At 39.9% G+C, this 13,224-nt stretch overlaps 1 protein-coding gene across 1 annotated transcript in view; it reads left to right on the forward strand.

Annotated features, from left to right (window-relative positions):
* The first annotated feature begins 716 nt into the window (after window positions 1–716).
* Window positions 717–13,224, forward strand: part of TMEM131 (transmembrane protein 131) — a 227,685-nt gene continuing 215,177 nt past the window's right edge. Inside the window, exons 1-2 of the mRNA XM_011969677.1 lie at window positions 717–747; window positions 3,032–3,093. Coding sequence (XP_011825067.1) covers window positions 717–747; window positions 3,032–3,093 — 93 coding nt within the window. The remainder of the gene's footprint in view (window positions 748–3,031; window positions 3,094–13,224) is intronic.

Below are 13,224 nucleotides of genomic sequence, written 5' to 3' on the forward strand. Positions count from 1 at the left end.
TTTTTTATTTTTAGTAGAGACAGGGTTTCGCTGTGTTAGCCAGGATGGTCTCGATCTCCTGACCTCGTGATCCGCCCGCCTCAGCCTCCCAAAGTTCTGGGATTACAGGCATGAGCCACCGCGCCCGGCTCCTAATTTATATATATTTTTAAAGCTTCTAATTTAAAATGCAGTGTACCCAAACTACTGCCTTTGTGTAGTTCTCTTCAGTTAGATCGACATTTCTTCTGGCTGGATGGTGGGAACTCATTCAGTGGTCGTTCTATTGGAACTCTAATAGCAGCCACCTGTAGCTTGTTTCCAGTGTTTCTTGTTGGTTTCCTCTGCCAGTTAGACAAAGTTTCTAATTAGAGGCCCTTTGATATTGTGAGCATCTGGCTGTTCAGTTATTTCTTGTTAGTTTATTGTGTTCTTATGTCAATAAATTTGTGTTCAGTAGGGGATAACCAAAAAATTCTCTGGATCCTGCGAAATTTCAGTTTGTGTTAAAAAGTGGGGGGAACAGGTGAGGAATGGGATGGGTGAGCTGAGCAGAGCGTTTTATATTCATAGTCCTTTCTTCTAAAGAGATTATCACTTTACTTAGACATTCTAAGTATACTGTGTCAGTAATTCTGTTGGAGCCATTAGCTCTGATCTTGATAATGAAATCCCACTATAAGCCAGGACTAGAGATAACATAACCAGAAAAAGGTCATTTGCATCAGTGAGTACAAATGCCAGTGCTTATTGTACCTGAACAAGAAGGTAGGCTATCATTCATGCTTTCAGTATTTATTGAATATTCTCTATATGCCACAGACTGGTAGGGCATGAATGGAAGTGGAGCAGGTTGGCACTGTCATTGAAGAGAAACACAGGAAAGGGAGGACAGGAGTTTTCCCAAAATAAAATCAGGATGTGACTGCTAGACTAGGGAGAAAAGGATGCTTGGCAGGCAGAAAAAACATCCAGCTAGGTAATGTAATCTAATTAACTAGTGTGTTATTCTGCGGCTTGACTGTCCACTTTTGTCATACCGGAACAGCCAGGTACATGTGTGGGACAGTGAGTGTCTTCCCAGAATTCCAAAAGACCAACTAATGGGAGTCAGTGAATTCCATATTAAGCCAAATGAAATATCACATAAGTTGAAATTCTGCATGTGAACTTTGTCCCTTTTCTCCCATTTATTCAGCAATTTACAGCAGTATGGGTTTATGGATATTTATTTTATACTTTGGGCTACATCTAGTACTACTTCATTTTGTTGCTCAGATTGTTTCAGCTTTGGTCATTTGGGAGCTCTTTCTGTTGATTCTTACCTTCCTTCCCCTGTCCCCATCAGTGTAGGATTTGGGTGGTTTTCTCTGTTTACTTTCCGTCACTATGGGATGCTCCATTCTCATCTCGTGTATTTCCTGCCCCTGTCCTCAAATCAGCCATTGCTCCAGGAAGCCCTGGTTTCTTTTATTGGAAAATAATATTAGAACACAAGATCTGAGTTCTAGGTGCGTTCTTTGCTATTGGCATGTCATTGCTTTAGGCCCTTAGAGCTGACAGAGCAAGGAAATACATGTATGTATACTAACCTATGACTATACACATCTATAAATATTCTCATAGGTATGTAATTATATGTTTCACTAAACATGAATTCATACTGATATCACCGACTCAACCATTACTACCTGGATCATTTTGGCTTCCCCCCTTGTTTCTGTATAAATTGCTCTTCCAACAGTGAGACACCTGGCTCCCAGTGTCTACCATCTGTGTACTTAATTGTTTGATTTCAGTGTACATCTGTACTGAATGTGGCATCAGAATGGTTAACCCAAACTCCCATGGGAAAAAGCATTATCAACTAGAATACAGTGCATATGTATGGTTTCTTTCGCCTTTAGTCTTACAGATTCTACTCATTTCCAGAGTTACTTAGGTGAGCACTCCTCCCTCTCCCCCAACATCAGTAAAGCTGATACATTCATTTGTAATACAGTTAAATTGTTTTGTCATATTATGCATTCCATCCTGGAGTCTCCCAGCCTCCTAAATTATTTTTAAAGTTTGCATATCTTTAGGTTCACTTTTTGTGCTGTGAAGTTCTGTTTCTGTTTTGATAAATGCATCATGTCCTGTATCCACCATTACAATTTGATGAAGAATGGTTTTACCACCCTGAAATATATTTGTGCTTCACTTATTGAACCTTTCCCATTGCCCCCTGATCTCCTAGCAACCACTCATCTTTTTACTGTCTCCATAATTTTGCCTTTTCCGGAATGTCATGTACTTGGAAGCATACAGTATGTAGCTTTTTCTTTTAGTAATATTCCATTGTATAGATATACCACAGTTTGTCTGTTCACCTTGGATGGCCATCTTGACTATGTCCAGATTTTGGTGATTATGAATAAAGCTGCTTTAAGGAATTGTATGTAGATTTTTATATGTAAGGTTTCAAATCAGTTCAGTAAATACTAGGAGCATGATTGCCAGATTGTGTGGTATAACTATGTTAGCTTTTAAATATATTACCTTTGTGTTGCTGTTTCTTGCATCAGAATGATCTTGCTATTTTCCCTGCCCATTTCTTCCCCAAGTCCCTTGGACTGTAGATCCCAGGTCATATCATCACTACAAAGAGCAGGTGATACAGAATTTCAGCTGATCATTTCTTGGGGGAAATAGAATACTGTAGTGATCTTTTCTATATGCTTTTGATATTTTCAGTTAATCTATCAGGGAAAATAATCAGTTGCATTTTGTTGAATATGACTGTTTTGTGCTTTCTCATAATATAACAGTAATGGATATTTTGAAGTGGATGCATGTAGCCTGTAGGTTGTTGAAGTTGCTTTATTTTATTTTAAAGTATTTTTTAGTTTATAAAATTCTGAAGTATTAGTCATATTTTTCTTTTTAACCATCACCATTAAGCAGTCCACTTTTAGATATAAAATTATGTTAATTAACTTTAAGGTCAAAGATGTTATGAAAATCAAATTTATGTTCCTGTAAGTGATGGCACGTTTTGTTTTCTTCACAGCATTCATTCAGTCCGAGAGCATAATAGAAGTACTGCGTTTTGATGATGGAGGGCTACTACAGGTAATTTTGTTTTAAGTTGAAAAGTTATTGTTAAGCCTTGAATAATATCTGGTTATTATTTTTCTTTTAAAAATGCAATTGGTTTATCTGAAATGTAATTGGTTTATGAGCTTTGAAGATAGGTCAGTAGAGTCTTTAATAATATAAAAACCTCCGTAGTTACATGAGTTATCTTTTAGATTAAATCTTTAAAATGCAAACTCATTGTGGTATTAAAAGCTTGTAAATAAGTACATCATCAATCTGTGGCAAGGGTTTGTGCCCGTGGATCTGAGGGGAAGGGGTCAGATCAGGACCTGGGGTTCTCTTCAGATCAGGAGCAGGGGTTCTCTGAGTGTGAATTCAGATGGAGGATCTCAAAATATTTATCTAGAAGAGAACTTCTCTAGAGACGATAAGTACTATAGATTTCACCTGTACTGTACTTCTACTTGCTATCCTAAGTCACATCATTAAGTATACATAAAATTTGAAAGCGTAATCCAATATGTATCTTGTCCTTCCTTTCAGACCTAGTTCAGATATCACCATGAAGCCTATTTGAGGCTTCCCAGCTAAAAATGAGTTTGAGAATTTCAGAGCTGAAAGAGAGAGTAAATGCCACCTTAACGAACCCTCTGATTTCTTATGGCTAGGTGTTTTCTCCTTTCTTACAAACTTTTATCATATTCTGCGCTTGTCCTTTCTTAGTAACTTTGTAATGATAACTTTTGTTTTTCAAGTAATGTGCTGTTTGCTAGCACGACTGATAATTTTTTAATTAGTTTTATATTCAAGGGAAAACAATGTTTAGGTTAGGAAAGGTGATCAAGATCCCATGACTTTCTGGTACTGGGACTGACACGAGAATCCCAGTGTTCTCCTTCCAGATATGATTGTTAGTCTCTTTATTATGAAATACTACCTGTAGTATTTTTAATTTATTTATAACTAAGTGACCTAAACAATTTTGGAAAAATATTTCCTGTAGTTTATAATAAAGGCAGGAAAAGATCAAGACAATAGAGAAAGTAATTATACTAGGGACATGGAACAAGATTTTTATTTGCATTTTAGCATAAATTTAGATTACATTTTATACATTAAGCTAGATGAAGAGAGCAAGAAAAAAAGTGATGGATTTTAAGAATCTTTTTCTCTGGCAGTGAAGCTAGTAAGTCTTTTGGAAGACAAACTTTTGTTTCTTCTAAATTTTTTAATAAATTTATCATTCTTTACGTAAGAGATGTTGAGAAACGTAATAGACAGTGGTTGCATAGTATTTGCCTAGAGTCAGCTTTGTATGTTTTAAAGCTGAATAAAAACTGAACATAATGAGGTCTAATTTTATAAAGCCTTCCTACTAGAAAATGATCATAAGTTTCTTTTTTCTAGTTCTTTAATCTGTTTCAAGGTGAGAACTTGAAGAACCTATGGGAACAAATGTTTTAAGTATCTTCCTTTAGGTGGTTGTTTACAGGATCTGGATGGCAGGCAAATCAGGACTGAATTTCTGGAAAATTCCCTAAGTGTGGTTGATCTTTATTGATTGAGGAAAGATTTGTGTCTGTTAGGAACTGGACATCTAGGTTGCAGGTGGATAATCCGTTCTAAAAATTCTGGAGCATGATTTGTATTTTTGCTGAGAGAGGCTGCTAATCTATATCTAGAAGAAGTTGGGTATGGAAGAGCTTGTGAACTGGGATGTAGTTCGCTAATAGTCTTTGGATCTGCTCAGATGCTTGGACAGGAGCTTGGGTGAGACCTCATAATTCTGTGGCAAAGGTAATTTTGGTCTAGAAAAATGTTGAGGGCAAGTAGTATCAGTTGGTTACTTAAGCCACAAAAAAAACCTAAGAGTTCTGTAGAATGTCTAATATTGAGATGCTATATAATATAGTATATGGCCCCTAAATAGCTGAATATGACCCTTTTGAATACATGTAAAATTACTCATTTTAATGTTGAGTATTTCTCAGAAAGTTTTTATTTTGACATAAAACTTACCTTTTTCTGACTATAATTTACCAATAGGTTTAACTATTTTAAATAACTCCTGGTTTCTTATGCTATGATTAGAACAGAAAAATATACAGGTGGCAGTTCTATGACAGAATATATATCCTTTCTCTATTTTAAATTTAAGCTAAAGCAGGGAGAGTGTCAAAGCAACAACCTTGTTTTATATTATTTAAAATTAGAATTTTGCCCAAGAACATTCCTTCTTAGATCTGGAATTCATGTACATTCATGTGACTTGGCTCATAGTAATTTTTTTTTTTTTTTTGAGACGGTGTCTCGCACTGTCGCCCAGGCTGGAGTGCAGTGTCGCGATCTCGGCTCACTGCAAGCTCTGCCTCCTGGGTTCACGCCATTCTCCTGCCTAGGCCTCCCAAGTAGGTGGGACTACAGGAGCCCGCCTCCACACCCAGCTAATTTTTTTTGTATTTTTAGTACAGACGGGGTTTCAGTATGTTAGCCAGGATGGTCTCAATCTCCTGACCTCGTGATCCACCTGTCTCTGCCTCCCAAAGTGCTGGGATTACAGGTGTGAGCCACCACACCCGGCCAACTCAGTAATTTTTTTAATCCTCAAAAATCAACTGATAAGAAATCAGTAAAAAATAAATTTTAAAAATTGCCAGAAAGATTATACTTGTTTTCTTTATTTTTTAAAGATAAGGAAAATTAGGTTTATGGAAGTTGAATAATTTATTCCGTAGTACTCAATTGCTAGAGCAGGAATCCAGTATCTGATACGTACCATACTTACCATGTCTGATTTCAAAACTCTCCACGGCAGGATGCACGTGCAGTGCTCTCGGATATTCCATGGGTTCGCGCTTGTTACGAATAGAAATTATAACCCCCATAGATCATGTTTTCTATAGTTGATGCTTTGGCCATTGTCATTCCTGTTTGGCTGGACTAAGATTTAGCATCCAGAATACATAAAGATCAGACAGTTCCTGAGATGACACAGACTCTGAGGAATCTGCATCTCAACGGAAGTCCACGTGAAGGCTGTAACCACAGGATGCCCTGGTCAAGTATCTCAAACCATCATTCCCATCCTGACTCATCAGAATGTTTGGTAACCTGTTCCTTTGAAACATTATAAAATGGAATAACAAAAGATTCTTTCATTTACAAGCATGATCTGTTAATAAACCTGAATCTGCTTCCTAATCCTACTTTTTTTCCTTCAAAAAAAAAAAAAGAATAGAGGCAGGGCTATATGCGGTGGTTCACATCTGCCATCCTGACACCTTGGGAGGCTGAGGTGGGTCGATCGCTTGAGTCCAGAAGTTCAAGACCAGCCTGGGAAACATAGGGAAACCTTGTCTCTACAAAAAATTAGCCAGGTGTGTTGGCACACACCTGTGGTCCCAGCTACTCTGGTGGCTGAGGCAGGAGGGTCGCTTGAGCCTGGGATATCAAGACTGCAGTGAGCTGTGCTTGTGCCACTGTACTCCAGCCTGGGCAGCAGAATGAGATCCTGTCTCAACAACTACAAAAAATTGTTCCCTGAGTTCAAGTCCCTCAAATTTATTTTGCACCTCATTTTAAAAGGGGGTCTGAGAGTCCTGAGCTAAAGTGGTAGGGCAAAGCCCCCATTACTGCCCAGCCGTTCCTCCTCTAAGCGGTTCGCGCACTTGGCCGAAGTCCTCAAAACCCGGAGCATCTCAGCCCCAGCTCCACGTTAGAATCACCTGCGAGCTTTAAAGATTCCTGGTGACAGGTGCTGTCCTAAGGGCATTACAGGAGCGAACTCACCTGGGCCTCACCAGCAGCTGATGGCATGGTACCCGAGGGTCCCATTGTACAGGTGGTGGGATGTGGTGGGGACAGGGGCCAGGTGTACCACAGGCAGGAAGATGGTGGCTGAGTGTAGGTAAAGAATGCATGCCTGTCCCCACAAGTCCAGTGGACCCGCACGTCCTGACCTTAGAGGGTCCGGAGAGCACATCAGAGCTTGACCAGCATACGGAGCTCCGCGGCTGACTGACCACACAGGTCATAGAGGCAGGATCTCACTCTGTTGCCCAGGCTGGTGTGCAGTGGCGCAGTGACAGCTCACTGCAACCTTGACTCTGTGTTGCCCAGGCTGGCCTTGAATTCCTAGCCTCAAGCCATCTTCTAACCTTGGTCTCCCAAAGTGCTGGGACTACAGATGCGAGTCACCATGCTCGGCCTCTAGTCTAACTTTTATTTATTTATTTATTTTTATTTATTTATTTTTTTTCGAGATGGAGTCTCGCTCTGTCGCCCAGGCTGGAGTGCGGTGGCGCCATCTCAGCTCACTGCAAGCTCCGCCTCCCGGGTTCCCGCCATTCTCCTGCCTCAGCCTCCAAGTAGCTGGGACTACAGGTGCCCGCCACCACGCCCGGCTAATTTTTTGTATTTTTAGTAGAGATGGGGTTTCACCCTGTTAGCCAGGATGGTCTCGATCTCCTGACCTTGTGATCCCCCCGTCTCAGTCTCCCAAAGTGCTGGGATTACAGGCGTGAGCCACCGCGCCCAGTCTAATCTTAACTTTTTTTTATGAAGATAAAGCTCAGGAAAAAAACTAGTTCTGTATTTTTTTCACTATCCTGCCATAATTTTAAAATTTTGGAAAGCAAGCTCTAGAATGTTTGTGAGTTGAAAACACAAACAGAATTTTGTCTTTTTGAAAAAAAAAAGACAGTGTCTTGCTCTGTTAGCCATGCTGGAGGCCACTGGCACAATTCTGGCTCACTATTGTCTCAACCTCCCAGGCTCAAGTGACCCTCCCCCCTTAGCCTCTCAAGTAGCAGGGACTACAGGCACGTGCCACCACATCTGGCTAATTTTTAATTTTTTGTAGAGGTAGGGTCTCCCTATGTTGCCCAGGCTAGTCTCAGACTCCTGGACTCAAGCAGTCCTCCCATCTCAGCCTCCCAAAATTCTAGGGTTATAGACCTGAGCTACTATGCCTGGCAGAATTTTGTCTTTTAAAACTTAAAGTCCTGTTTTATTTTATTTTAATTTTTATTTACTTTTTTTGAGATGGAGTTTCACTCTGTCCCCCAGGTTGGAGTACAGTGGGCAATCTTCGCTCATTGCAGCCTCTGCCTCCTGGGTTCCAGCAGTTCTCTTGCCTCAGCCACAAGGATTACAGGCATGTGCCACAACACCCAACTAACTTTTGTATTTTTAGTAGAGACACGGTTTCACCATGTTGGCCAGGTTCGTCTCGAACTCCTGACCCCAAGGGATCCACCTGCTTTGGCCTCCCAAAATGCTGGGATTACAGTTGTGAGCTACCGTGCCCGGCAAAAACCGTGTTTTATAAGTGGAATTCTCACCACTTAGAGAACCTGTATTGAGCCTTCTTCCAAAGAGTATACGATTTTGATTCACTTATTTTTTTTTTCTTAAAAGTGTTTATTGTGAGAGATAATTTACATATAGATGCTTAAATTTGGGGAGGGAATGCAAGGCAAACACCTGTGTAACCACCACTCAGGTTAAAAACTAAAAACAGGCCAGTACCCTCCAAAGTTTCCCCTCAGGCTCTCTCCTAGTTACTACCCATAAAGTTAGCCATTTCCTGAATTTTGTTATAATTGCCTTTCCCTGTAATTTTAGCATCTGAGGGTATATCTCCAAATACTACAGGGTCACATATTTTTTTAAAGTTCATACGGTTGGTATTTCTTTTTTTTTTTTTTTTTTTTTTCTGGCTCTTTTTTCTTAGCATTTTGTTTCTAAGATTCACAGCATTATGTGTTGAGCGTAACTATAGTTACTTCATTTTTGTTGCTGAATAGTACTGCATTGTATGGAAATGCCGCAATTTATGTATTATTTCTGCTGTTTAGGTGTATTTTGGTTGCTTCTAGTTTTTTGCTATTAAGAATAATGCTGTCTCTTGGTGAACATAATATGTATGTTCCAGTGATTTTTTCCCGAGGGATTAGAGTGCAGTTGTTGGGTCATAGAGCAGGGATCACTAACCCCCATATGTCGTGGACCAATACTGGTCCGTGGCCTGTTAGGAACGGGCTACACGGCGGGTGGTGGGTGAGTGAGTGAACATCACCTCCTGAGCTCTGCCTCCTGTCAGCTCAGCGGTGGCATTAGATTCTCATCGGAGTGCAAACCCTACTGTGAACTGCACATGAGAGAGCTAGGTTGTGCGCACCTTAGGAGAATCTAACTCGTGCCCGATGATTTCAGGTGGACCAGTTTTATTCTGCAGCCATCCCGCTACCCCCCCATCCGTGGAAAAGTTGTCTTCCGTGAAACCGGTCCCTGGTGCCAGAAAGGTTGGGGACCGCTGTCATAGAGTATGTGTGTCTTCAGTTTTAGTAGATAGTGCATGCAGTTTTCCAAAGTGGTTGTTTTAGTTTGCAAATCCATCATCAGGAATTCCTCTGCACCAACTTTGTAAAGTGTTTTCTTCCTTCCCTCCTTCTGTTCTGGAGAATGGCTAATGATCTCTAATTGCCATTTTATTTTCGTTTCCCTGATTTCTCATAAAGCTGAGCAACTTTTCATGTTTACTTGACCATTTGGATATCTTCCTTTGTGACATCCGTTAAGTCTTTTACCCGTTTTGCTGTTGGTTTGCATGTCTTTTTTCCCGTTGTTTTGTAAGTTTTGAATACAAGCTCTTTATTGGAACCCTGACCTCACACCAGTAATTAAAACCAGTTCCATTACATGAGTTCTTTATTGGTTACATATATTGAAAATAGCTTCTCTCGCTGGATGGATTGCCCTTTTGGTTTATTTAATGGTGACTTTTGATGAACAGAAATTCTTAATTTTAATGAAGTTGTCTGTCAGTATTTTCCATTATGGTTAATACTTTTATGTCTTGTTCAATGTTTTTCTATCCCAAGGTTGTGAGGATATTCTCCTGTATTCTAGAATTTTATTGTTTTGCCTTTCACAGTGAGCTCAAATTCCGTCTGGAATAAATTTTTGTTATTGATGTGAGGTCAGGATTTTGTTTCTTCCTTATATTTGATTGTCTCTGCATCCTTTATTGACTTTCCCAATGTTTTCTTTCCCTAGTATTTGTCAGTGACACCTCATTCGTAAATCAAGTGTCCGTATATGTGTGAGCCTGTTTCTGGGCACTGTATTGGATTTCTTTGGCTTATTTGTCTATCCTAATACCAGGGTCACAGTTTTAATGAGTATAGTTTTTAAAGTTTTGACATGTGGTAGAAAAAATCCTGACACTTTGTTGTTCTCCTCAGTAACATCTTGGTTATTCTCAGTCCTTTGCCTTCCATATGTATCTTTTCAATTAGCTCCACACACACACACACACACACACACAAAATCGGGGTTTTTTATTAGCGTCACTCAGAATATGAAGATCAATTTGGCAAAAATTAAAAATCTTTCAGAATCTTCAGTATTCAGTCTGACAGTCTGAGAGAGTATGTTTTTCAACTTATTTAGGTCTTCTTTATCTCATAATTTTATATTCTGCATAAAGAGCTTGAACGTCTTTCGATAGATTTATTTCTGGGTCTTTGGTATTTTTAATACTGTTGTAAGTGACATCTTTTCAAAATGTTCGCTTTTTGTGGTTGTTAGGTTGAAGCATATTGCTGGTGCCCGGCCTTTGTTGATCTATAAAAGTGGCAATTTCATACGACTCAACATAAAATGTGGAAATGTGGTTGCTTTTAGTATATTTACTGTGTATCCTGAAAACTTGCTAAATTACTTATTGATTCTAATAACTTAGCTCTAGATGCTTTTGAACAACCTCCATAAACTATCATAATCTGAGCTTGATGACATTTCTTCAGTTTGACACCCAAAATCAACTATCACACATTCTACCCTTTCTTTTTATACCTTAACTTTGCTAGCTACAGCCAGTATGGTGTTAATACAGTGGTATTTAGTAGTCCTCTTTGACACTTTCCTCATCTCAAAAATACAGCCTTCAATATTTCACGGTTAAATATGATTTTTTCTTCACTACCCGCTTTGCTGCCCCCACCCAAGATAGCCTTTATCACGTCAGTTTGAGTTCTCAACAAGATCCTGAGACAGAGTTAGAAGTGCAAGAGATTGAGGGCTACTGCCTCTGAAACATAAGCTGGAGAAAGCAGGATTGGGCCAGGAGAGTCTCAGACTGTGATGCAGAATCTCGGCCAACCCAGTGGGGAGCTCTGGAGCAAAGACTGCCTGTTGGAAGCATCCTGCACTGGGTAGAGTTGGCCAGGCCCTGGTACACCTGCTGTGCTCATTCATTGTCTGGGAGGAGCCCAAGAAGAACTTGGCCTTACCTCAGATGCCACCGTTGATCCCAAAGGCTATAGGTGGAGGCTGGTTGCCAGCAGTGTTTTTCATAACTGAATGGCAAGTTCTTCCTTGTAGGGAGATCTGAGCAGTTCATAGAAAAAGTATTGAAAATCAAAGCCAGGCTGGGTGCAGTGTTCACACCTGTAATCCCAGTAATTTGGGAAGTTGAGGCGGGTGGATCACTTGAGGTCAGGAGTTCGAGACAAGCCTGACCAACATGGTGAAACCCTGTCTCTACTAAAAATAAAAAAGTAGCCAGGCATGGTGGCACATACCTGTAATCCCAGCTACTCAGGAGGCTAAGGCAGGAGTATCACTTGAACCCAGGAGACGGAGGTTGCAGTGAACCGAGATTGTGCCATTGCACTCTGGCCTGGGCAACAAAGGTGAAACTCCATCTCAAAAGAAAAAAAAAAAAAAAGAAAAGAAAAGAAAATCAAAGCCAAAGAAATACATTCTAAAAGCAAATAGAGAAAAAAAGAGAGACCTTCAAAGAAGGTAGAATTAGCCTGACAGCTGACTTATAAACTGAACCAATGAGAGACAAAAATAATATATAATAAGTTTACTGACAAAATTTACCAAACTAGAATTCTATACCCAATGAAAATATCCTTTATAAATGAAAGTGAAGTGAAGACATTTTAAAATAGATAAGAATGGAGAGAATTTGTCACCAGAAAATTTATGCCAAAGGAAATAATACAGTCTTTAGGCTGAAGGTAAATCATTTTAGAAGCTCAGAAATGCAAAGGAATAAAGAACATTAAAAATGTTTAAGTGTGTGGATAACTAAATGAATGCATACTCTGTAGAATAATAATAATAGTATTTTGACTTAATACAGTGTGGCAGAACATTTTGGTACCGCTAAGGCTAAATCATATGAAGTTTGACAACTTCTACCTGGGTCTGTCCGTTTTGGAACATTTCCTTTGGGAAGTGAATCGCCATGATGTGAGAAAGGTAAGCCACAAGGAGAGGCCACATGTAGTCTTCTGATCACAGTCCCAGCTGAGCTCCCAGCTGACAGCCAGCATCACTTTCCCATCCTGCGAATGAGCCATCTTAGACAACCAGCACATCTGAACTTTCAGATAAATGCTGCCTGAATTCACATGTCACTGCAACACAGAAGGGACATTAAGTGAGAATAAATTGTTGTTTTAAGCCGCTAAACCTTAGAGTGGTTTATTATGCAGCAGTAGATAACCAGAATGCTTGATATCATATTGGACCTGGTTGGTCTGTGTTCGGTTTTCTTCCACTGCTTCAGAAATGCCTTTTTGCATTTGGTTTGTCCAAAACAAGATCGAGACAAGGTCTACACATTGCATGGGTCCTATGTCTCATAAGTCTCTTGTATGCTGTTCCCCCCACTCACCTTTTTGTTGTTAATGAAATTGGCTCGTTTGTCTATAGGACTTCCTACATTCTACGTTTGGCTATTTTCATCCTCTTGGTGTCATTTAACATTCACTTATTACATGAATTTTCTGTAAACTGTTAGCTAAATCTAGAGTCTGGATTAGGTTTAAATTCTTTTTTTTTTTCTTAGCAAGAAGATTTTATAGCTAGTTGTGCAGTAATCTGGTCTTTGTCTCTGGTCCTGGAGATGCTCTAAGTGTTGGAATTTCCTTAATAGTAAGAGTGTCTTTGTTATTCCTGAGTCCCTTGGACCACATCTGAGTTTATACCTAATGAGAAAACTCAAGATAGGGTTGGTCATCAGAAAAACGAACAGTGTTGGCCGGGCCCAGTTGCTCACGCCTGTAATCCCAGCACTTTGGGAGGCTGAGGCGGGTGGATCGCCTGAGGTCAGGAGTTCGAGACCAGCCTGACCAACATGGT

This window comes from Mandrillus leucophaeus, unplaced genomic scaffold (assembly GCF_000951045.1).
Source record: "Mandrillus leucophaeus isolate KB7577 unplaced genomic scaffold, Mleu.le_1.0 Scaffold9, whole genome shotgun sequence".
Taxonomy (NCBI): Eukaryota; Metazoa; Chordata; class Mammalia; order Primates; family Cercopithecidae; genus Mandrillus; species Mandrillus leucophaeus.